The sequence below is a fragment of the Rhinolophus sinicus genome, chromosome 4 (genome assembly GCF_057876585.1).
Source record: "Rhinolophus sinicus isolate RSI-liver-muscle chromosome 4, RSI-T2T, whole genome shotgun sequence".
NCBI lineage: Eukaryota > Metazoa > Chordata > Mammalia > Chiroptera > Rhinolophidae > Rhinolophus > Rhinolophus sinicus.
Genome location: NC_142504.1, coordinates 86,527,041 through 86,553,919, shown reverse-complemented (window position 1 = coordinate 86,553,919; position 26,879 = coordinate 86,527,041). Strand labels below are relative to the sequence as shown.

The 26,879-nt window shown below is 34.8% G+C and overlaps 1 protein-coding gene across 6 annotated transcripts in view; it reads left to right on the top strand.

Annotated features, from left to right (window-relative positions):
* Positions 1-26,879, top strand: part of NOL4 (nucleolar protein 4) — a 309,725-nt gene that overhangs the window by 224,574 nt on the left and 58,272 nt on the right. For all 6 annotated transcript variants that reach the window (XM_074340178.2, XM_019740844.3, XM_019740845.3 and 3 more), the window contains one exon: positions 11,838-11,951. In XM_074340178.2, the coding sequence (XP_074196279.1) occupies positions 11,838-11,951 (114 nt within the window). The remainder of the gene's footprint in view (positions 1-11,837; positions 11,952-26,879) is intronic.

Below are 26,879 nucleotides of genomic sequence, written 5' to 3'. Positions count from 1 at the left end.
CTTAACGTCCACTATAAATGACCTCATTTCAGAAACTTCTTTTAGAAGGTAATGCAAGAAAAAAATTGTTTCTCCTGTGGCAATAGAATGGTTTTAAGTTTCCTCATCACTAGGACTTAGTGTAATTTAGTATGTTCACTTTTGCACCTTACTATCGGAAATTCAGAGCCAAAATCTTTCTAAGGTTCCAATTATCTATTTGCTTGATGTATTTTAGTGGGCATATTTTCTTGGTTTCTCTGATATCTATTTTAGGGGAAAAACTAAGATATAAATTTTAAAAACAAGTATGTAAATAATCTAATTATGTAAACACCATACTTTTATACCATGTTCTAAATTCTTATTCATAGTATTTCTTTTTAATTATATCCTATAATACCCTCCTCTACTTTGATATCTCACCTTTTTTTTTTATTAGTTTCAGGTGCACAAGACAAAGTAATACTTAGACGTTTATCATTTATATCCCTCACACTGTGTGAAACCCCCTCCCCCCATCCACTATCCCTCTGACATCGCACAGAGCCATTACATTTCCACTGTCTCTATTCCTAATGCTGTACTCCGCTTCTTGTAAGTACATACATATACATACATATATACATATATACACACAAACAGACACACACAAACTTTTAGTTGACATTCATTATTGTTTACCTTCAGCTTCAGGTGTACAATGCAGTGATCAGGCATCTACACCATCCCTGAGGTAGTCTCCCTAATGAGACAACTGTCCATCAGATACCCTACCAAATCTTTACAACATTATTGATTACATTCCCCAAATTAATTTTCAGAACCCCATGGCCATCTTGTGGTTACTGACTGTTTTCTAATCCCCTCACCTTCCCCCTTATCCCCACCTACCTCCCATCTAGCAACCCTCAGTTGATATCTCACCTTCTGATATCACAGTTCTTTCATCAGAATATAAATATTTAATGTTTTGGAGATAGTACTTTTTTAAGGGAATTTGACTAATCACATCATTTGCCTCTACTTGTCTAATGCAGCCCAAAGTAGAAGGATCAAAATTTGTTTTTAATTCACAGCTTCCCTGATATCAGCAACATTACAGAAGCTACATTGACACTTGCTATTCCTTATTTAGCAAATAGAGATATTATAAAAAATGAATTAAAGTATTCCTTTAAGCTAAAAATTTGATCAGAAATATACCTAGCCCTTCATACAAGGTCTTGATTAAAAACTTTATAACACCTGTACAGCCAGTATTATTCAAATGTTGCTCTGACAATTATCCCAACTCTTTCACATTTCGTTTTCCTTCTTCACTGAGAGGAAAAATTCTTTCGTCTACTAGAATAAGTTCCCAAACTCCAGAAAAATATTTAATCTCATTATTCCTTTTTCACAATCTGAGTCCATTTTTCTTTGCCAGGTTTCCTGTAAGATTGTGTTATATTCACAGATCATACCTACTACTATCAACTCCCTTGGTAGTCCCTCACATTCAAATTCTGGTTCTCACCACCATATTGAATTGGTTCCTAAGAAGATCACATGACTACCTGTGCACCAAATCTAAAAATTGCATCCTGTTTTGCTTTGGGCTTTTTCCTCAGATTCTGGGTTTGGCCATGTACTGCATGTTACCTTATCCACGGCTATAGAGGTCCACCTGTCTATGCAGTACTCTACTCTCAAAGTAGAATCCCAGTCATCTACAAAGCTTTGGTTATTTCATTCCAAATGCCAGCAACACACTTGACTAATGTGTTGTTATATCCTCACTGAACTCTTTCTCCATCACCCGTTCTTTTTCTTGATCTTCCACCTTATCTACCAAATCACTTGTAAATTCCTTTTGCTTGCCTAGTTCTGGTAGTAGTATCACTATTACCATTTCCACCAGTATTCATAACCTTGGAATGAGATCTGACTTTTCATTACACTTACGGCTTGCATCCTACCACTTACCGAATTCTCTTTATTCTTCTGTTGCTGTGTTTCCCAAATCAGTCTCATCATTTTGAATTTTATTTGCTATCACTTTAGTTCTAGCCCTTCATACCTCATGCCTATTCTCTTGCATGATCCTTTTAACTAAATTTCCTACTTCTGTCTTATACTCCCTTTCTACCCTCTATTCTTAGGTAAGGACAGAACTAGGATTTGTGCCTGAAAATTATAAAATTAGGGCCTTTGTACAAAAGACAAAATACAGAATTATGAGCAAAACATTAGGTAAAAAGATGAATATTGATTTAGAGTTAGAAAAGATACCATACCCAAAAATTTTTTAACAGAGAAATCTTGAAGATTCATAGCCTTTTCTTATGTTATCTTTTTAGACAATTTTCAGACATATTTGCATGTAAATACTTTTTGATGTTTAACTTGGCTTCCCCTCCCTACCTAGAATGCTTATAATATCCAGAAACTTCAGGAGTTCCCTCGAATTGAGGGATCCTGGTGCCTAACCTTCACTGGTTTTATGAAAAAAATCTCCCTTTGCTCCTGGAGTAGTTTTCATTAATTTTAGCTTTGATAGTGTCAAACATTTGCCATCTTAGAAGAAATTCTAAATTTCTTACTAAAACATATTAGAGTATAGCTTTTTGAAACTTAAAAACCCAAGTTCAATTTCTGGCTTACTTGAATTACTGTAGAATTTTATGTGATGTTTCTTATTTTCCATTTTTCTAAAGGAGAAAGCTGTTGGGATATTATATGTGATAACGTATATAAAATGTTTAGCATATAATGGAGCCTCTTTCTACCCTTTCTTTTGATATGCTTAATTATTTCCTTTCACACCTTAGGCCATCACATTGGACCATTGCTCCTTCTCTCAAAGTGTTCCACTTGGTCCACTGATTTTTCCCGACTCAGGAATTATGGGTACTATTCTCTCATTATTTACTAAATGTATTACAACTGAAAAATAACTAGAATGTGAAGAATATAGCCAACATAGTTGTCAGAGTTACTCATCATTGGATCTTTTAGTTTTAGCAAAAATTGACCTGAACTTCATGGAAACCCCCCCCCCCCCCACCCGCCACACACACACCCACCCCACTCCCCTTTCCTCTACAAATACATACAAATCCTGAATAATGTATTGTAATTTTTAAATACCTAGCTAAACTCATAAGAAAGAAAAGGGGGGGGGGGAGAAAAAAAGAAAGAAAAGGAAATTCCCTGGCCCTGAAATTAATAAAAAACAAAAACAGAAACAAAAACCTCTCAAAGCCAGAGTTGTAAGCCCTTAATTTGATAGGGTAGCAGAAAAGGAAGATAGAAAGTGTGGGGTCTGAATACCCACTCAAGTTTAGGAGACATGAATTTTGGTTTGTAACATAGTCTGAAAACTGTATATAAAGCTGAGACCCTGTAAAGGCTACTTCTCTATTAAAGGGGAATTAAAATACTCAATTACAACTTTGAGAAATAAAATAGGCATTATAAGCATTGAAATTAAAACCTTATTAGATGAGTTAACTAGAAAATAAATTTCAACCAAAGAGAAAATCCATAAGCATAAAGCTATGGAAATTACAGAAGAAAAGAGAAGGGAAATATGGGGGGAAAAGTTAATATGGAGAATAGAATGACAAAGAGCTCTCTAGTCCTTCCAGAGGAGAAATTAGAATAAGGACAACATTCAAACAGACGAGCAGGGAGAATTTTTTTTTTTTTGGAATTGAGCAGAGCATTGAATCCTAAAAGCAGAAAAATAGACCAGTCCTGAGCAGTGTAAATAAAAACAAATCCATACCTATGAACATCATAGTGAAACCTCAGACCCAAGAAATTCTTAAATTTCACCAAGAAGAAACAAGAGATTATCTAAAACAGAAAGACAGAATGAACACGATTTTTAATCTCAAAATAGATGTCGTAAAATAAATAAATAAATAAATAAAAACTTCAAAATTCTTAGAAAATCTACTTTTCATCTACAAATCAATGCTCAGTTAAACTCCACCTCCAGAGTGAGGAAGAAAGAGATACTTGAGACAACTACTGAGGTTACCATTCACAGGCTGTTGCTGAATGAACTAAAATGTCCTCCAAGAAGGAAACTGAACCCGGATGGAAACAGTGGAAACTTAGCAGCACTGATGAGGAAACCTGAAGAAAAGCACTGATTTTTATAGTCAGTGAATCTTTGTTTTTATTTGTGCTTTACCGCTTGTTACTTGTGGACCTTATAAACCTGACTTTTAGTTTCCTCCTGGGAAAAATGGAAACAAATGGCACTCACCTTACACATGAAAACCAGTAGCATTTGAAAGAACAATATAAAAACTCCTGCCTAGCATAGTACATGGTATCTGAGGGACATGATAAAATGCAGTCTAATCTGAAATTGCTTTACTGGCAAACCCTCACTGCCTCAATCTATTGAACTACTTGGAGGACTGAATCAAATATATCTTTGTATACTTAATCCTCACTTCTAGCTAAGAGTAGCTAAATCTCTCTCTTTTCTGTGTGCAAATTGTACTTTGTGGTACCTCTTTTGTAGTCTTATTTTATCCTGTCTTATATTACTGTTACTTATATATGGACCTTAACTCCCTAATAAGAAATTATGTTTCTTGAATACTATGCTTCTTAATGTGTGCATCTCTGTATCACCCACAATGTCTTACACAGTGCAACTAGTAGTTCACGAAAGCTGCTCAATACAAGTTCAATTCATTTGAATTAAAATTTGAATGAAAGATGAGTGAGTGAATGGATACTTACTAAGGTATTACTTTGTGGTAAAAATTTCTTGGGAGAAAGATTTTTATTGTGTGTTACGTGTGTCATAGTTTTCTGCAATTGGTATTTGAATTTAAAAGCTACTGCTAACTGAAAATCTATCCTAATATATTATAAATCTTTAGGGATTTTTTCTCCCTAAAGAAGGCAGTTATGTAGTAGTTATGTTAATCTTAACTATCTTTTTAACTCTTGAAATACTATTTGTAAAATATTTTCATCTATTTAGCAATTAATATGCATAGGTAGTGATATAAATTGTATGAATAGAATTTGTGTACAGTTTTAGGTTACACATGTAAACTATTTGGACAAAAAAATGCCATGATTTCCAATAATCATAATGTATATAGTCACTTATTTTCAAAATTAAAAGATGTTTTCTAGTGTAGACTTAAATAAGTGGTCACTTAGTTAAAAATAAAAATCTGTCATTTCATTTGATAATTTTGTTTATCTTGCCTTGATCAGAGGTATTGTCAGATGACATTAGCTAAACTGGGCTTCTAAGCATCAACTATAAGACATTAATTCCCCAAGTATTAGTGAAAGATCATTATTAAAGGCCCATAATGTTTTAACATTAAGTCCAAAGCACAGATTATTAATTCATAATGAAATATTTATAATCAGACCCTCGTTGAAGGTTCATTAGCGTTTTAGTTAAAAATTTCCAAATTCATTTTAAATTAGTCAAGGGAATTTTCTTAAGAAACAGGAAAGTCCAAGGATTCACACATAGCTGGATCCCTGGGCTCAAATGTCAGGGATTTGTTATTCTCTCATTTCTTAACTATGCTATCTCTTGAGTATTGGTTTACCTCTCAGATGGGTCCTTGCTAACTGTTGGGAAATGCTGCCATCAGCAGCTTTCAGCCTCTCTTCTTAAAACTTACAACCCAAGAGCAATTTTCCAGCTCTAGGCCCCCATTGCCATGAATGGACTTGGATTGGCCGTTTGGATCATATATCCATCTCTTGGATCAGTTACTGAGAACAAAGAGATCACTTCCCATGATTGTCCAACCCTAAATCACATGGCCAGGGTGAATGAGGCGCATTGCTTAGCATTTCCGCCAAAACCTTAGAGATGTGTGGTTTTGTTGATCTGCTATTTTAGTCCACATTCACTAACCTTATCTGAAATCTTGCATCATCTATGGTTCAGAATTCAGAACTTTTTAGATTTGGGGAACATGATAGAGTACATATTCTGTTTATTGCATACCACTCACAGCAAGGTCTGGCAAAACATCCCATATACAAATATATTATTATTTCTGCCACAAAAGTTATAAATATGCACAGAAAGTAAGAAAAATACTATAGTTATAGTATTTTTCTCATGTCAGTTTTTTCTGCCAACTGAGCTTGCCCCAAGTTTTAAGAAATCTTTCAGTTTATACCATGTTAGGGTTTCAGAATTGCTGATAAATGTTCTGAGTCTGTAATAAACATACTTTATTGGATGTATGTTGTACCCTTCGTGCATTGTGCTACTTTGCAAATTCTATAATGGCAGAGATAGTATTGTATATCTTCTTATCTTTGGACTTGGCACAGTTCCTGACATAGTGAGTGCTAATTAAATATATTTGTTGAATAAATAAGTGAGGATATCAGTGATTTTATATACATTACTTAACGGAAGTAATTCTTAACAACTGCCCCATGATATAGAGATTATGTGTTTTCAATTCATAACTTACTGAGTCTCAATTTTGCCATAAATAGAAATAACGATATCTGGCAGGATGACTGAAGTTCAGAGGTATTAAATAGCAAAAGCAATCATAAAGATTGCCAATAGCTGGTTACACAGTAATATCCAGGTCAATCTGATTTAGTTGCTTAGCTGTTACTTGATTCCACTGATGTATACAATGAAGCTACCTATTTAATAGAAGGGATCCCTTAGGAGCCGAAACTTCTCACACAGCCTGTAACAATTATGCCTAAAGGTGTAGATACACCATTTGAGGGAGATAGGATGTGCATATCATCTGAGCTGCAAAATTCTTAAATTATATATTTTATAAAATAACAAGATTGGGGGAAACAATCTTAATTTAGACTCCCACCTAAACGCTGATTACTGAATAATTTACTTTATTTTGGAGGAGAGCTCATTCTACTTAAAATCTTGGGTGGATATCACTGTTGCTCCCAATCTGTCTTTGTCTAATACATGATGAGGCTAGACCTAAACACTAAAGTCTAGAAAGTATTGCCATATTAACTCATGAACAGCATCTGTATTTTTAATTTCTTTGTACATTGTTATGATTTTAAAAATCGTGCAACATCTTAAATATACAACAGAAGTTCAGGGGACTCAAACATTGTTTACTTTATAGTTTTAAGATAAAAAAATGGAATAGCCTGTTGGTTTGGTGGTAAATTTTACATGCATATGTAAGGAAAAACATAGGCATATTGTGACAAAAGCAGTCACATCTTAAATCGCTGATTAAAATATGATTTTTTTTTTTTTTAACTCCTAAAGCTCCATGTGACAGTTTAGCCATCTGTTTAATGAAACAACCACCACTGATTTGGGCATAGATAATTATTATGATAAGAACAGTGCTGGGGAAAGATCAACTCATCTCAGTAGAGAATAACAATTAATTATGAAGAGATAATTAGTGCAGGAGTGGTTACCATTATTTTATATCCAGAGAAAGAAATAGGTAACAAATCTCAATCTAGGTGTAAATCATGTAGAGTGTAAGATTATAAACATTTTTAATCATTATTTAAAAAACTAATATGTATATTAAATTTACATAGTAATAAATAGCATATTTGTTGAGCTATATTCAACCAGAAGAAGTGTTGTTTTTCATAAATTATCTATTGAATTCTTTGCATTTGGGTTTTTTTATTAAAATAGTTTTATCTGAGGTTATTACATGGATATTAGCTTTTGTGCTATATGACTATTTCTACTGATGTAAGAGGAAATCTTTAGCCCTCATCCCTGGTGGAATCCATGACTACAGCCCTTAACACACTCTGCTAGTGACCTCTCAGGGAGACGCTAAAGTGATATTAGAATAAGCTCTCTGCTATTCAATGCGGTAAATGAAAGGAGAGTTTCCGTGAAAATAGTTCTCAGAACTCATACTAAATAATAGGTTTAAATTTCTCTATGATAAAATTGTTTTATAAGGAGCAAAACTGATTAATTTCCTTCCATCTTAATATAAGTACTGCTGACCTGTAAAATAAGCAAAAAGCCAAATTATGCAGATGAAGAAACTTTCATATGTAAGATCTTATAACCAGGCACAGCGTAATTGAGGTCTACGTGTATTGAGGTGCATTTGCATTTATTACCAGCTTGTCAGTATTAGAGCCAAGGGGATTTGTAGCAGGATCGCCTCACAGGAGAGAAAGAACTTCTCTGCCTGGCTCCTCATTCTCATTTTGGGTATGAAACTCAGGTTTATTACATTTCATGTACAGTACTTTCTTGCCACTCCGGTTACTCCAACATGAAAATCTTGTGAATTTAGATTGCGTCAGTTTAGAATATGGAACAGAACTTGGGTAAGTTACATTTTACCTTTGTGCTATTTATTAATGAAGGGGGTTTTGAAGAATTAATAAGGAAATATATTAGAAGGATTTCACTTTAAGAGAAGGTTTTTCGAGAGATCCTAATATATTTTTTGCTTAAATGCAAAATGGAGTTCGCTGTAAATGGATTCCTCTGCAGGAATGTGTATTATGTAAGAGCTCTAGCTTTATTTAAGCTCACCTTAGTGGTAAAATAAGAATATGTCATTATTTACAAGGGGTTATTATTCGCAATTTTTGATCAGATTTTAATATCAATCCAGGTATTTCCACATCCATAGCTGTGTGATCTTGGGCAAGATATATAATCTCTCAAAACTTCAATTAATTTTTTTCTGAAATATGAGTAATATAAGTACTTTTCTCAAGGGTTGTTTGGAAGACTAAATTAGATAATGAATCTAAGCTTTTTGTATTAATGCCTACACATCCTAAGCACGAAATATGAGTTAGGTAGTAATTTTTATTATAAAATTAGGTTAGTACTGTTTGCTACTTTGAAGTACATATTTCAATATTTATTTATGATATAGTGAATTCTTTGAAAAATACATATGTTTTAAACTGTAATATAGCTTTTAATAATTCATTCTTCTTTGTTCTCCAATGAGCTTGAATCTGATATTATGATTAAAGTACATACATGTAAAGGGCTATGTTTGTTTGACTTTTTTCTTGGTTGAGCACAACAATTTACATATAAAGATTTTTTGAAATAATATTTTATATTTATAATGAATAACAATGTAAAGAGAGTGAAAAGAGTTGAGAATTGGGACACATGAAACCTGGGTTCTATATCAGGCTCAATTTGTCCTTTGGCAAATTATTTCATCTGTTGGGGTTTCAGTTTCTTCAGACTTTAGAGAAGAAACTTGGTACTGATTGTCATGGCATTTGCAGTGATTATAATTCTGCAATAAACTCAGAACAACTCTATTTTCAAAACTATACTATTTAATTACTGGCAATGTCTAATCATATCTCTTTGCTTCTATTTATTTTTTCCACTTCATACAAAAGAATGCATGATTGCTTTATTCTGATTTTTTTCCCTAAAATCTGAAGTATTAGGTTATCCAGTGACCTTAAAAAATATCTAGATCCACTCAGCCAATACGTTCTAGTTTTTGAGAAGACCAATTTAATATATCTGGGGAAGACCCAACTCTATCATTTTCTCAGAAAGGGAAATTATATAAATTATCATGCATAACAACTTGTACTGTTCTAGTAAGAGTCATTTCCTATTTTATTTTTAAAATTAAAACAGAATTTGAAAGAAAGTGCTACTAATTTTAATTGAAGGGATATTTTACCTTGTGTTCTCTGTTCAACAAAATTTTATGCGTTAAATACTTGTGTGTTCATTACTATAATTTAATCATCCTAATAAAATTATGTATTATACATTTATACACATATAATTCCAAAATTATATATTCATAATTTTGAATTGCGATACCTGATAAAGATAGAAAAATAAATGAGGAATTGAAATACATCTTTTTGAATTTCATGCAGCTATCAATATTTATTTTATTTAGGTTCTGTTAATTCAGTTGCTAGAGCTAGATGAAGGTTCTAATAATATAGTTTATTATTCACTTCTATTTGAATAATGCTAGCTATAATCAAATAAGTTTGTTTTTGTTTTTTGTAATGGAAAGTTTTCCCACAACACCTTTGCCTCAAAACATAATTCAGTTGAGAAGGACAACACTGAGTACTTAACTCCCATGTGATTTAGATTATATTTTTGAGTCATGCTGTGGCCATCTTTTAATCAGACAATGATTTTGTAGCTTTAATATATTTTTGGTTCTGGGCTGAACTAACTTATCTGTACTCAGTGAAATACAGAATGAAATGAAGAAGCAGTATGAGTTTTAAAATTACATTTACATTTTTATGATAATTTTTTAGGTTTGCCTCATTTGACTCTTCTCTCTCTTCCCAGCATACACACACACAGCCTTAGCTTTCTAATTTCCTTCTCAACACTTCTGCTGCATTTTCCCTGCCACTTCAATGGACTGTCTTCTCTTTGTTTTGCAAAAAATAACATTACAAATATCCTGATGCTTTATTGTCAAAGTTGTCTAACCATTCTTTCAGACATCTCACAAGGTTAGCAGATGGAGACTGTATGATTTACCTTTCCTACCTATTGTCTACAGAGGTTACTTTGGAGGTGGAAGCATGAGGAAGTTGGCTGAGGCAGCTACAGAAATTACTTCCTAGTTCAAGCAAGGTCAGAGCCTGGTCTCTTTCTACAGTACAGAAATTCCACTGAAGAGTATCTGTTTCAACATTGTGGTCTAAATTTAGCTATTCTGGAATGTTATTTGAGACATACACCCCATGGTTCAGTTTGCTAAACAGCACATTTTACATGCCAGTGTTAGCAAAATGAATCAAGTACCATAAAGACATGTTCAAATTCATTTACAAAAAAAAAGTTCTTTATTAGTTCAGAGGTTTCTAATAAGTCATCCATACATATTTTAGATTGAGACTTTGAAAACCCTAAGATGTCATGCCACCATATACGCTAAATTCCAGAAAGACTCTTTTATTTTGTAATATATTTTGCTTTCTTATAAAATCTGATTTAATTTTCATGTTACTTATCTTTCATTTACTTCTCTTCATTTAAAAAACTCCTCAATGTCATTAAGTACTTCATCTTTCACTTAGATGATTTTGTATGTAATTATGGGGAAAGAAAATAGAAAACTTTTCCGATTATCACAAATGATATGGTTAGTTGCAAACAATTTATAGTTAATTAGGACCTTAGTTGGGGGTGTTAATTAATTTGTATGTGGGCTATATAGATGATGGATTTCTAAATGTAACTATTAAATTAATATTAACTCATATTTCTGAATAAAACATGTAGACACATACACATCTCAAATCTAAAGCATCAAATTTTTGTTATATCAAAATGGTCCTAGGACTGACTTTTTACTTTGTATTTAAACTAAAGTAAGTACTTGTTAAAGGATTTAATCATATCAATTTTCACAACTTAGACTGTAAATATTCATAATATTTCATATTAAGATTGACATGGTCTGAGTGTCTGTCAATTTTTCCAGTTATGTTTCAGCCCTGTCATTTGTTTTTGTTTTGTTTTGTCATATGTTACAAAAAAATTAAAGGACTTGTTTTATTTGTGAAATCCAGTCAGCAGTTTTTCCACTGCCTGTTCAAACTCCAGCTTAATGGCCCAGACTAAATACTTGTGACAATGGAGTTATGGGAATGAATGATGAATCTGTGTAGTAACTATAGCTTTAAGCTCTGACTAGCTTACAGTTTTCACCTTTGCAATTTCCATTTCCTCTTTTTATTGAATAAGTTCAGTTGAAATAAATGGATACTCCTGCACATCCTGTGAGCTCTTCTGAGAGTAGCATTGGCCTTTTAATGATACTGTTAATAATTTTTTCTTGTTTGTTTTCTCTCTCTCTCTCTCTCTCTTTTGTTTTTTTTAGTCTCGACCTATTCCTTCCCACCTTACTTCAGCAGTTGCAGAGAGTATCTTGGCTTCAGCCTGTGAGAGTGAGAGTAGAAATGCCGCCAAGAGGATGCGTCTCGATAGACAACAGGTACCGAGGAGTTTTGGGGTGTGGTGTACACCAGCTGTAGAAAATACGGTTAATTTAGTCTGACTTATGTAGAAGAGCAAAAATTCTTGAATGAATTTTGAAGTACTCAAATGTATAGTTTTTTTTTATCTGTGATAAGAATTCCATTTGAAAGTGCATGTTAATGAAATCAATGAGGATTCAACAGCAAAAATTTTCTGTGATGAACAATGGATAGTTGTAAAATTAATGAGTTATGTCTCTGTTCACTATCCAAGGTGAAGGCTAATTACTTATTTAAATAAGGGATTCTAACTGGTCACAGTAGTTTTGTAAATTTACCTGACCGTTTATGATAATGACATGATGGTATTCATTTTGAATGAAAGTGAACTTTTCTTTAATTTACTGTGGTTTACTGCTAAATATCAATAGATTATGCTGGGAATGAGGAAAGCACGAGATAATTTGAAAGACTAGAAAGCCATAAAATGGAGGTATAAAATAATGAAAATCTATGTCTAGAGCTTGCTTCCTCATTAATTAATCATTTACTGTATACCAATTAAGAATCATCTTCCTTTGTCTCTTTTCTAAGGAGGTAAATCCTGTAGATGTGTATATTTTTTGTGCATTCCTCACTGATGTTTGACTCAGTTTTTCCCTTGGTTTATGTGTATTAGTCTGTCTCCCTGTCTCATGTCTAGAATATCTTCATCTGTTTTCTTTTTCTCTCCAGCCCTCCTTCTTAATTATCTATAATAAATAACTAAATTATAATATACCGTGTTTCCCCCAAAATAGACCTAACCAGAAAATAAGCCCTAGCATGATTTTTCAGGATGACAGCTCCTGAGCATAAGCCCTAATGCACCTTTTGGAGCAAAAATTAATATAAGACCCTGTCTTATTTTGGGGGAAACACGGTATAATATTAAGTATTACACATAAAATTATGCTTTATTATGACTTTTACATTATTTGGGTGCTTCATATTTCTAATTGAGGTTGGGATGAGAAGACTAAATTATTAATCCAATTTTATTTTTCCTGTGAGCCAATGAGCTTCAAAGAAATAGAAAATAGTTTTTCTATGCCAGGATTAGCATATTGAAAAATGTTCCAGAATGGCATTAATTTTTAATTCATGTGCTTGTTATTAATATGGCATATGCTAATAATTCTTAATGTAAAAAATGAAAGCTTTAGTTAAATAAAAAAATTGTATTAGTCTCAGATAAAATGTATATGAAAAAGCTGGTTTTGAGTTGGTTAATCGTTCTTTGCTAGCAGTATTTATTCACAGATGCATGTCCTCAGTTGATACTTCTATCATTATTATAACTCTAAAATTTATCATACTTAAAATGAGTTATATGCAAGCACTATATACAAGAGCATCTAGCATAGCGATTAGGATTGCACATTCTAGAGTTAACTACATCTGGTTTTGATTCTCAGCTTTACCTTTACTAATTGTATGACCTTCAGAAAGCTACTCCAGTTCTCTGTTCCTAGATTTCTTCACATGCAAAATTAATAATAATAATAATAATAATAATAACAATAATAATAAACCTATAGTGTGGTTTGAGAACCTAAAGGACACATTTATATTATATACTTAGTATTTGCCTGGCATATAGTAAGCATCAATAAATGCAGCCTAGGAAAGAATATTTCAACTGTATTCTAGCTTTTCTGTCAGTGAACTGATGTAAGTAAAACCAGAAAGAAGCATTAATGGTACTATCTCATATATAGGAGTTTTGAAGTCACACTAAGTCTATTTGAGAAACGATCATAATTATAGAAATTAGAATGGTAGAATTCTGGGATTGAATGGGCTCTCCTGGTTGTTGTCTTGCCAATATACCGGACGTGACAAAAAAAATGTATACAAGTGGACACTTTGGTCAACGTTGCTCAAGCAGTAGTTCACCCTAATCAGAAGTGTCTGGACGCTGATGGTAACCACTTTGATCACTTCCTGTAATTGCAGAAGTCAAAAGTGACTTGTATTCCTCTTTTGTTATTGCTATATTGAGTATTACAATTTTAATACAGTTTTCCTTTCGTAAAATGTGTATACATTTTTTTTTGGCACCCTCTGTATATATTCTACCTAGCCTGTATTCTATTAGGTTGGTGCAAAAGTAGTTGCGGTTTTTGCCTTTATTTTTAACCTTCTAAACCACAATTACTTTTGCACCAACCTAATAGAATATCCCTGTATAGTATCAGTTATAGAGCTGTTAGAGTACGAAAATTAAATAACTGATTCTATTATGTACTACCACTACCTATGATATCACTCTACAAAATCCCCAAAGGTAGTCTTCCACCAATATGTGATCAATTACTTGACCATTCTTCTCTTAATCTGTAAAATGGGGATACAAATATCAAATTCATAGATTTATTTTGAGGATTTAATAAGGCGGTGCATATAAAAGTGTACTGCATTTAATAAGTTTACATATTGTTAAAGATAAATTATATTCACCATTTGCTTGAATACCTCAAGTGATAGGACAATCTCACCTCCATGAAAGAAAGACCTACTATTTACTAAAACATGTATCCTATTGTCAAAGAGGTATAATCATTTTGATGGTCATTAAATTGAGCTCAAATTTGCTTCCTAGAGCTTCTACCCTATGAAGAATAGTTGCTAGCGATACTGAGGCATGTCACTTCTTACTATAGTCTTGGGAGTACGGAATGGAAGGGTTCAGGACCAATGGTCCTTGATCCTACTTCCCACGTTAGCTATTTCTTTTTCTGTGTCCTTACACATAGTGGTCATTTATTGCAAGGCTCTGTCACTTGGGAATGGAGGATGTTCAATTGCCCCATAGAAATATTCTTTGCAGGCCCTAGAAGGGTTCAGTGGTCTTGGGATTCATGGGGAAAATGGAGGAAATGACATAGATAATACATTCTAGGTTTATTGGAAACCTAATAGCTTAACATTTTTTTCTTCATTTAGTGTTTTCAATAACCCCATGAGAGCAGGTATTAATATTCACATTTATATACGAGGTCGAACAATTAAGTTTGCGAACTTGTTGCAATGATGTTGCTAACCATTTTTTGATATCAGAGGGATTATTCATTATGAATTTATACCAACTGCACAAGCAGTTAACCAAGTTTACTATTTGGAAGTGCTGAAAAGGCTGCATGAAAAAATTAGATGACCTGAACTTTTCTCCAACAATTCATGGCTCTCGCATCACGACAATGCACCAGCTCACAGGGCACTGTCTGTGAGGGAGTTTTTAGCCAGTAAACAAATAACTGTTTTGGAACACCCATCCTACTACCTGATCTGGCCCCCAATGACTTCTTTCTTTACCTGAAGATAAAGGAAATATTGAAAGGAAGATATTTTGATGACATTCAGGATATCAAGGGTAATTCGATGACAGCTCTGATGCCATTCCAGAAAAAGAGTTCCAAAATTGCTTTGAGGGGTGGACTAGGTGCTGGCAATGGTGCGTAGCTTCCCAAGGGGAGTACTTTGAAGGGTGACCATAGTGATATTCAGCAATGAAGTATGCAGCACTTTTTCTAGGATGAGTTCTTGAACTTAATTGTCAGACCTCGTATGAAGAAACTGAGGTTCAGAGAAGTGGAAGGATTTCTACAAGGTTGCTCAGCTGCCTGGGCAGTCGGTATAAGTTCCTATTATGTGAGGCTGACACTTGTCATCTCTCCACGATCCTGTACCTTATCATTATGTTCACTAAGGGAAAACCTATGTTCAGGTACAAACTCTTCAGACTCATTATTTGTGCCTCTGCTCACAATATTTTTGACAGTGCAGTTTTTTGTTGGAAAACTGTCTGCTTCATTCACAAAGATTGTTTTGTACTCTTCCATAACTAGCAAACCAGGTTTCCCCAGTAAACAAGTTATTTATTCCAAGCATGATGTTTTTCTTTTGATGTGAGCTTGAAAAAGGTTATAAACTTCCGACAAAGTGCTTCACATCATCCAGGGGGAATGGGTTATGCGCTGTGAACACTGATTTAATGTTGGTTTTTTTGTGGTTTTTATTTTTATATTTTAATATATTTTTAGTAGTTAATATATTAAACAGATATTTTAAAATATCTAACCTATTTCTTCTTACTATGAATTCTATGAACTTCATTTGGCACGCTACACAGTGGCTTCTAGCAAGTGATTTTGCACTTCCTACCGAAAAATGGAGATAGGGGAGCCCTCTCCTAATTAGATCTAAACCTTCTTTTTGTCCAAGTAGCGTTAGCCAGAGGTCTTTTGGGTGTTGCCAATGGGATCATCCTTTGCTGTGAGAATTCTTAACCCAACTCACAATTCTTAGAATTTTCTGGTGACTCAGATTCTTCACTGTGCCCCTGCCTGTCTGTAGTTACATGGAAGTTAAAAAATTGGACAGTTAAAGTTGGATTATATTAAGCCACGCATCTGACTACTGGCTGCCTGTAGTAGCCACATGTAGGGCTGTGAATATGTGTGCCCTTCTGAGTTTGTGAAGCTTGATGAATTAATTGGATTTTATAAAGTTCTTTGAGCTGTGAACATGAAAGGAATTATGGATGTGTTAAATACCTTATTTCATACGTCCACCTTGCACCAAAATCCAGAGGAGGCTTGTTATTATGCAGCCTCAGCCCTAAAGCAAGCCAGGGGCAAGGACAGCCATCTTCTGCTCCATCAGGAATCAAATTTTACAGAACTGAGGTCAGTCCCCAATGAGTTATAGAATATATTCCGCATTGCTTTTCTTTTAACATGAAAATTTGGAACTTTTATGTTATCTAGGAAATTCTTTCTCACTTTGACAATGCAAAGGATGGGCAATGTCAGTGTTCACTTTTATAAATCTATGACACAAATTGAAAAATGGTATTTTTCTCTAACTTTATTATTTGGTATTATTTCATTACTGTTTTCTTAGAAACAAAGATATCTCAAGGTTCTTGATTACATATCTAAACAGAGAGACAGAGGCAGAAAGTGAGAGAGAATAGACCCAGCTAATTGCTGGTGATTTATTTTCCATTGGTGTGTACTTTTTGCTGTTTTGCTGTTGTGTATTTTTTGCTTTTCTCTATTTGGTTCATTCAGTCAAATTAATTTATAGTTCTGTCGAAGGGATCACATAAAACCAATGGTCAGGAGCTTCCCCGGCAGCAACAGACACAGCCCTCATGAAAGACAAGGTGGTATGAGTGCTGGGTGACTGAATTTTTGCAGTGACTAGGACAGATGTGATGTGACATTTAGACTCTATTGAAAAGACCACTGTGGGGAGGATAGAGGACACGGCATGTTAGTTGTTTGTGACACAATGAAAGGTGAGATTGCAAGAAATAAAATACTGACAACTGATATATCGCTAAGTTAAATAAAGAAAATCACTGCTAGTAAACCAGCATGAAAACATGGGCCCAGGACCTAAAAATGTTTAGTAAGCCCATAGTTTCTGCTACTCTGTTTTCTTTAGTAATGGTGAATTTACTGCAGCCTGTATCTCTTCATGATGTTTCCTTTGTTGTGTTAGAGTATTAAGGAGTGGGCGTATTATAAAAAGCAATGTAATTGTAGGTACAGAGATTTGAAATATAGCCAGATAAGTGTTGTGGCAGTTTTCATACAGACTTTTTATTTTGTCATGGATGTATTTGAAAACTATCTGAAATACCATGGTGAAGACAATTTTTAGGAGAAATCCAAGATGGTGGAGTAGATAAATACTGTGCCTGCTCCTTCCATGAACACATTACAATTACAACTAAATTATAGAACAGCCAACCGGGAGAACCATCTGAAGTCTGGCTGAACAGAAGTTTTATAACTAAGGATATAAAGAAGAAGCCATGTCAAGACTGGTAGGAGGAACAGAGATGCAGAATGGACCAGCCCTGCAATTCTGTGTGGCGGTTGAGAATCAAGAGGTATATCTCAGCCACAGAGGTGTCCCCTGGAGGAGCGAGGCACCCCAAACGCACACTAGGCTCTCCAGCCCAGAGTACTGGTTCTGGTAAGAGGAGCCCCCACAACATCTGGTTGTGAAAAATAGTGGGGATTTCAACCAAATGGGTGGGACAGAAGGCCACAGGAAACCCAGATATCCTCATAAAGGGCCTATGCAAAGACTCACTCACTTGCAGGCATGCATCTAGGGCTCCAGCAGAGGGATGGTGACTTGGGGGACATCAGAAGCATATAGAGGGGAGACTGATGTGTGTGGCTTCAGAGCCAGGGCTGCTGGACAGTTGCCATTTTCCCTGTGTGGAGTCTTTCTCTTGTGCAGCCAGCAAGCAAGTGCCATCTTTTCTGTGCTGAGCCCTCCCCACACACAACCAAATCTGAATCTAAATGGGTCTGGTTAGCTCTGGGGGGACCCTACCCTACTTAACCCCCAATGCCGGAGGCACTTTCTGAGGGAACAGCCAGCCTTGCCCACATTGCACTCTTTCTTAAAACACTGTCAGAGTCCATGGTCCTCAGGCAGGCGGCAACTGGCCTCCATTTACGCTGAGACTTTTGCTGAGTAGTTCCAGGTTCAGCAATGACATCCAACCAGAGTCTACGTTAGCCTGGTGACCACAACTCTTCCCACTCTAGTGACTCCCTGAGACCCTGCCTCACCCAACTTGCAAACCACACGAGGCGTTATCAGTGGTTGAACCTTAAGGCAGCCAGTAGATGGCAGGCCTCAGGGTGTCCTGGATTTTTGTGGAGCTATCCTGGGCCTTGTATAGAGGCAGCTATTGTTGGTTCCCAGCATGGCCTCTTCCACGTGTCTCCAGGTTTAGCACAGGTAGCAAACAATCATGGGTAGCAAACAACCGTGGATCGCTTTGTAGCTCCTCCCAGGTAGTCCCTGGACAGTCATGGGCAGCGGGTGACCTGAGCCTGCACTGGAGCCCCTTCGAAGAACAAACATACTTGGAGATTTGCTTCAGACCACAGGTGAGCACAACTCACTTAGCCCCACAAGCGACACACACAAAAAGAGGTCTCAACGGACACCAGTGCCTACTGGGGCAAGTCTCATACAGTGAGGTAAGCCTCCTACATAGTAGCATATGAGCTGTGCACATGGCCAAGCCCCAAATCCAATCAGCATGAAAGTCAATCCCACTCACTGACATGCCAATAGCAGTCAAAGCTCAACTATAACAGGAGAGTACACACAACCCATGCAAGGGACACTCCTGGAGCAGGTGACTAGGAAAATCTTGCCAGGACCCCACGGGACAACTACTACATAAGGCCAACTGGCCAAGACTGGAAGACATAGCAGCCCTACCTAATACATAGAAACAGTCACACAGAGAGAGAGAGCCAAAATGAGGAAACAAAGAAATACATCCCAAATGAAAGAACAGAAGAAAACTCCAGAAAAAGAAATAAACAAAATGGAAGCAAGTAACCTACCAGATACAGAGTTCAAAACAATGGTTATAAGGATGCTCAAGGAACTTAGTTAGAACTTCAACAGAGATAGCAAGCATAAAGAAGGACACAGAAACCATAAAAAGTAGAAGTGAAGAATACAGTAACTAAAATGAAGACTGCACTAGAAGGAGTCACCATCAGACAACATGAAGCAGAGAATCGAATCAGTAGTTTGGAAGACAAGGTAGCATAAAACTCCCAACTGGAACAAGAAAAAGCAAAGAAGAGTCCAATAAAATGAGGATAGTTTAAGAGACCTCTGGGACAACACCAAGCGTAACAACATTTGCATCATAAGGGTACCAGAAGGAGAAGAGAGAGAGAAGGGATCAAGAACCTACCTGAAGAAATAATGACCAAAACCTTCCCTAGTCTGGTGAAGGCAATAAACATACAAGACCAGGAAGCACAGAGTCCCATACAAGATGAACCCAAATAGGCCCACACCAAGACACATCATAATTAAAATGCCAAAGGTTAAAGACAAAGAATCTTCAAAGCAGCAAGAAAAAGGCAACTAACTAGTAACTTATAAGGGAGCTCCCATTAGATTATCAGCTGATTTATGAACAGAAACTTTGCAAGCCAGAAGGGACTGACAAGAAATATTCAGTGTGATGATAAGAAAGGACCTACAACCAAGGGTATTCTACCCATCAATGCTATCATTTAGAATCAAAGAACTTCACAGACAAGAAAAAGCTACAGGAATTCATCACTTCCAAACCAGTATTACAAGTAATGTTAAAGGAACTTCTTTAAAATGGAAAAATAAAATCAAAATTATGAGTAATAAAATGCCTATAGCTATATATCCATCAGCAATTACTTTCAATATAAATGGATTAAATGCTCCAATCAAAAGAAATAGGGCTGAATGGATTAAAAAACAAAACAAAATCCTTACATAAGCTGCCTACAAGAGACTCACTTCGGATTGAAAGACACACGCAGACTGAAAGTAAAAGGATGGAAAAATATATGTCATGAAAATGGAAATGAAAAAAACAAAAACAAAACTGGAGTAGCAATACTTATACTAGACAAAATAAACTTTAAAATAAAGGCTATAACAAGAGACAAAGAAGGACCCAGTAATCCCACTTCAAGGTATTCATCTGAAGAAACCCAAAACGCTGCTTTGAGGAGACATGTGCATCTGTATATTCAATGAAGCATTGTTTACAATGGCCAAGATATGGAGACAGCCTGGGATTCTGTCAATGGAAGAATGGATAAAGAGGAGGTGGTACATACATACAATGGAATATTGCCTGGCCTGGGAAGGCAGTGGGTTCTTGCCATCTGCAGTGGCATTTATGGGCCTGGAGGGTTTTGTGCTTAGTGGAGTAGCAGACAGAAAAAGACAGATGCAATATGATTTTGCTTATATGAATATGTGGAATCTAAAGAACAAAATAAAACAGAGGCAAACTCATAGATACAGAGAACATTTTGATGGTTGCCAGATGGGAGGGGTGTTGGGATTGGGAGAGAAAAGGGGAAGGGATTAAGAAGTACAAATTGGTAGTTACAAACTAGTCACGGGGATGTAAAGTAAAGCAGAGCGAATATAGTCAATGACATGGTAATAACTATGTATAGTGCCAGGTGAGTACTAGACTCATCACGGCGATTACTTCTTAAATCATATAAATGTCTAACCACTATGGTATACACCTGAAATTAATATAAAATAATATTGATTGTCAAGTATAATTGAAAAAAATGTGGGGTAGGTGAAGAGGAATAAGAGGTCCAAATATCCAGGTATAAAATGAGTGAGTCACGGGATGTAATATACAGCATAGGGAATACAGTCAATGATATTGTGATAGTGTGGTACAATGTCAGATGGTTGCTGGACTTATTGTGGTGATCACTTCTTCAGCTATATAAATGTTGAATAACTACGGTTTACGCCTGTAACTAAAATAATATTGTATGTTAGCTATATTTGTAATAAAGATATAAGACAAATTTTTAGACAGGCAGCTATCATTTCATATTTCATTTTGTATTTGTATGTTCTTTTAGTAACATTTGTAATCTTTAACAAATACATAGCTAAAAGCAACAGTTTTCAATAGGGTTTTATGCTTAAATTTAAACAAAGAGATAGTAACTGAGATATGGCTTGAAACCTACTTTTGTGTCCCTATTAGGGACACACTCCCATGTCCCTATTCTCAATTATCCTCAGCTTTGATTCTACTAGCATTTTCCTTTCTTACATACAGTATTTGAAGAAAAGCTTCTGTCTTTGAATCTTTCAACCTGTTTCATCATGGCCCTTTCATCCAAAGGAGAAAATTTGTTGTATAAGAAAAACCAAGTACCACTGAGGGTAGTTCTTGAAATACATTGTATTTCCTTTGTAACGTGTAATTTTAAACTGTTTGACATAGAATATACTTCCCAAGTCATCTAATTGTAATGAACCTTATTTTCATCATTAATATTAATAACAACAGTAACAGGAGAACATTTATGGGTGCAGCAGTGTGCAGGGTGCTTTGCCTGTTTTGTGTAATTGTCATGGCTTTTAATGAAGTGAAGAAACAGAGGCTGAGAGCCCTTAGTTTACAGAGTTGCTCAGGATGGACCCCACTTTGATCCAATCCCTGTGCTTTTTAAAATCATGCTTATTGTTACATTTTAAACAATGTTTTAAGACATGTAAGCTTATTTTTGATAATTTGAAAAATAAATGTATAAAGAAGAAATATTGTGCAAAAGTATTTGAGGTTTTTGCAATTATTTTTAACCTTTTAAACCGCAATTGCTTTTGTACCAACCTAATACAATTTGCTAGTAATTTCACCACTGGTTTTATAGTATAATTCTGCTACTTTTTCTGTGCAAAACTTCTTATTTCAAAAAGCAGAATAGTATCACATTGCATCCTTCCATTTAGCCTAACATTTAGAGTATTTGCTGTGACTATATAATCTTACAGATTATTTTTAAAGCCACTTAATAGTCCCTCATGTAGTGTTTTCTAAATTATTATGAACAGACTCTGGGAGTGGTGAATAATCACATTTTTAAATAATAACAATATGGAAATCTTATATCTGTTACATTATATGTTTGCAAACATAGAACATTTTGTAAACAAAAACTATGGAAAAGTAAACATATATGCCAAATTCAAATACTTTAGACATATAAAATACCACTTATGGCTAATTATAATCTATATTTACCAGTCTAATTAAAAATTTTGCATTCATTGTGCACATTATATAATATTTGAGAAACATTATTAGTGGAATATTTATTTACTTGATGGGGAAGGATAGTTTATCTGAATTCTGTTAGTATTTTGTGAGCAAAACAATTCCTTTATGAATTTCAGCATTAGCTTAATAATATGGCTAGGCTTCAAATATGAATTATTAATAATTCCAACTTCTATTTCTTGCAAGATAACTTTTAAATGGGACAAGTTTTAAATTTTATTTTTTCCAAGTTTTTGAATTGCTCTAGGTAATTCCTTAAAGATTTCGTAGATCTGTATCAGTAAGAAATATGATTGAGAGGAGAAAATTACTTATAAATAAGCCTTAAAGTGGTTTATTTAGCAAACATTCCTAACATTGAAGAAATTTTGCTCGGTACAGAGGGTTGAAAACAAGGGGAGGGAAACTTTTACTGAGGTTTTGTCATATACTAGATTTATTTGGATTTACTTTGTGCTTTGCAGATATATTCTTTTAATTAGGGTGTGATCAGATTGTGAGAGCCTGGAGAGACTGCTCCTAATTCCTCCTGGGAAACCCAGGAGGGGTTCCCAGAGGAGGCAGTATTTGACCAGGACCTTGAGCAGTGAAGGAGATTTTTGAGAGACAAAAAAGGTACAGGGTGATATTCCAGACACATGGAGTATTTTCACATGTGGAAGTTTCTTGAGTATTAAAACCAGCAATCTCCTCAGAGGGAAACGTGAAATATTGGGGAAGAAATGAGAGGGAATTGGACATGAAGGATTAAACTAAATGGTGCATGCTATTATAGGTCCTGTTAAATTGTTTGGCTTTTTAAGTACGTGCCAGAGTGGAGTGGGAAGGAGAGTGACACGTACAATTTTTAGGAAGCTTCAGAACCCTAGGGACAAGGAAGTGTAGATGAGACCAGGGGCAAAAATGAGGCTCTGATTCAGCAAGAAATTACTTTCTCTACCAGCTCTCATTTCAGATTTGCTATGTATTGCTATGTAAATACATAAATTTGAGCAAATGCCAAAAAGTAATTATGAAGATTAATCTGGTACAAAATACTCCTATGGTTATAGGGTATTTCTAAGTTAAAAATGAGTGATTGGGGAATACCTACTCTTCCATGACAACATTAGCTCAGCTAATGAGGAATGAAAGTTTAATGTTTTCCTATAGTTTTAGCTTATGTAACTATACGCAAAGATTATTCTTTCTGTCTTAAATGTCTTTTTATCTTTTTCTGTCTTTTGATGGTGTCTCAAAGCACTGACATTACAGTTTTCAGTCAATTTTTTATCTGTTTTTCTTCAATGGAGAATAAAGTTACTTCGGTGTATTTTTCCTTAGTGCACATATTTTCCTTATCAATCAATTCCTATCTGAGCAGTGATCTACAGTGCATTGTTTCATTGGTCCCTCAAAAGCACTGTGAAACATGTAGATCAAATGGTTTTCCTCTTTTAAGGATGGGGGACTCTGAAGCTGAGAAACTTTATTTTTGGAGGGGTGACATGTATGAGTTTTTGGGGGGAGGTAAGAAGAAGCCTCAATTTCTTTTTCTGTTTGTTTGTTTTTCCTTTTTATCTTTCTGTTACTCATTCTACTATTTGGTATTCTGGCTTCATCGAGAATGCTCCCACATTTCTATAGAAATGATTTTCTTTTTTTAATTTTAGGTACATCTTTGGCTTAGTATGTTATTAATTTCAAGTGGATAAATGTCAGGATATGAGTAGGTGGTTTGAATTCAGACAGAGAAATGCAACGTAATATGTTGATACACTTTTCAGTGCCAGTCAGGGGAGCATATGGTTTACTAGGCTCCCCATGAAGACAGCATTTTTGTTAATAGTATTTATTTTTAAAACCTATTATTTTTAGGCTTAGCAGATAAATGAAGAATCTGACATGTTTGGCTTATGCCAATATATTCATTTTTATTATTTATTTTCTCATAATATGTTCATTCCTTATCCTGTCTTTTCTCTGCAATCTAGCCACTTTAAAACCTCATTAGTTACTGTGAAACGACAATATTGTGTGTATTGGGGAAATTTAGCCCTAGTCACAAATTTGTTGTAAAATGAGATAATATAATAGCTTGATAACTTCGATTATGCTTCCTAAAGAGATTTATGATGTTTGACATGACTCGTGTGGTAGATGCAATGAAACCAGTGGCCTCAAGAAACCCATTGTTGTTCTCGGTTACTCAGCACTTGGGGAAAGCAGTGTTTCTGTAAAGCCTGGAGAACCCTGTAATCTAGGTAGTTGAGGATTAGTCTTCTTTTGAAATAGTTTTACTTTTCATTTTTAGTGGAAATCTTTCAAAAATATCAGTGCATCTTCATTTCATAACCGATGTCTTCCGATCATAAATTTTAAGGATTGTGCGGTGCTAACGTTAGAGCTTTAGTTACAGGTACAGGTCCTGCAGTACACATGACAGACAGGTGATTCTAGAGAAAATCCCTCAGGCAGGTCAACTTGCTTTCTTTGGTGATTTATGTTTTTCTGATAATGGTGAAGGGAGCCTGACTTTTTGATAGGCTTGGCAGCAATGTTGATGTTTTTCAATCAATTTTACTGAAATGGTTCAATCTCTTACAAGTTTCTCAACCTCATAAAAAACCACATCTCTGTTCTTTGCCTTGTCAACAATATTTAAAAATTTTTTTTTGCTTCAACCCAGGTATAGATTTCTAAATGACAACGTACGTTTTTAATTACAGCCTGTTAATGGGATGTAAGAAGGAATGCCTCTCACAGTTTTAGGAGTTTATGCAAAACTGTTTTCTAAGAGTCCTTACCTGTGCTCTTTCATCAAAAGATAACTGATGCTCATATACAGCAAATACCAAGCCACCTTTATTTCTAAGCTCATTTTAATGTTTTGCCTTGAATACAAGCAAGATCACCATAGCATTTTAAATTATAAAATTAAATTGCCAGTCCAGTGAGATCCGATGTTAAGATCGAATTTCTCATTAAATCATTTCTCCGGGGACATTCTATGTTCTTATTTTTTTGGTTTTGGTGCTAGTTTTATTTAGGAAACACAAAGTGTTTTCTGGCCCTGATACACAAAGACACTCAGGGAACTCCCAGCACGTGGTGGGAATAGTCACTTTTATTCATCTCTGAGGTTTGTGATTAGCCTCCTGTTTCAAATTTCTCTATGAAAATGTCAGTGAGATTGAATAGAAGTCATGTCATAGTTCTGGGTTTTAGAACAAGGGCAGAGAGCAAAAATACCAAAGAGGTCATAGCTATAACTGTAAACTTAAGTATAAAATAGGTAGATGTAAGTGAAAAGTTTATCTGAATTCCAGAGGCATTACGATTTCCACCAAAAAACAGCAGTTCAAGAAAATCTTTGAACTATACCAATATCTTTCCTATTGGTTATTTCCTCATCTTTGCTGCTTGATTGAATTTAGGGGGTGGGACCTGAGGAATTAGAGGAAGAAGGTAACCTCTGAGTCAGGTCTTTGGAAAACAGTCTAGAGAATCAGCTGCAGTGGAATGTTTTTAATTTATATATAGGCATCTACATGAAATTGCTATACGTGATGGCTAATTTACATCTTTGCAAAAGAAGAGGCTGTTTTTCAAATGATTGAATTATTATATGGGACATATTACACTCATTTAAAAAAGTTAGAGCTACAGATGACCTCACGGACCACTTATTTCAATAAATTTATGTAAGAAATAGGCCTGGAAAAGTTATATTCAGTTTAGATCTTCCCTCCATCTTTTCTTTCTTACTTTCTTTATGATTTTTCCATATTTCACTAGAAGCAGAATTTCTCTTTACAAAGAAGAAACAAAAGAGACCAATACAGTATAAAGAATTCAGCTCCCTTTTTTATTTCAGGGTAATGTTCTAAGTAATGAAAATCAGAATGCTTCATAAATTTCAGATATTAATGCCAGCATACATTCATAGCATGCAAGAATTTGAATACTGTTTTAGATGCAGAACTCAGAAAGTCACATTAGTTTAATTCAATTGAATTTTTCTATCATTTGTTACTGCCTATGAAGCAAGTTGGAGAAGTCCAGTGAAGCTGTCAAGTTTTGTATGTCTCCATATGTGTGAGGAAAATTTCCTTTCTAGGGAATTCCCAGTTATCTGTGTATTTTCTTTAATTCTTTATATACGATTCTGCATTCGAGGTATTTTTTTAAAAATACAGAATCCTTTCTTTACTTTTTTACGTTAAATTTTTTGAGCTACCATTTACTTGGTAATTTATATTCT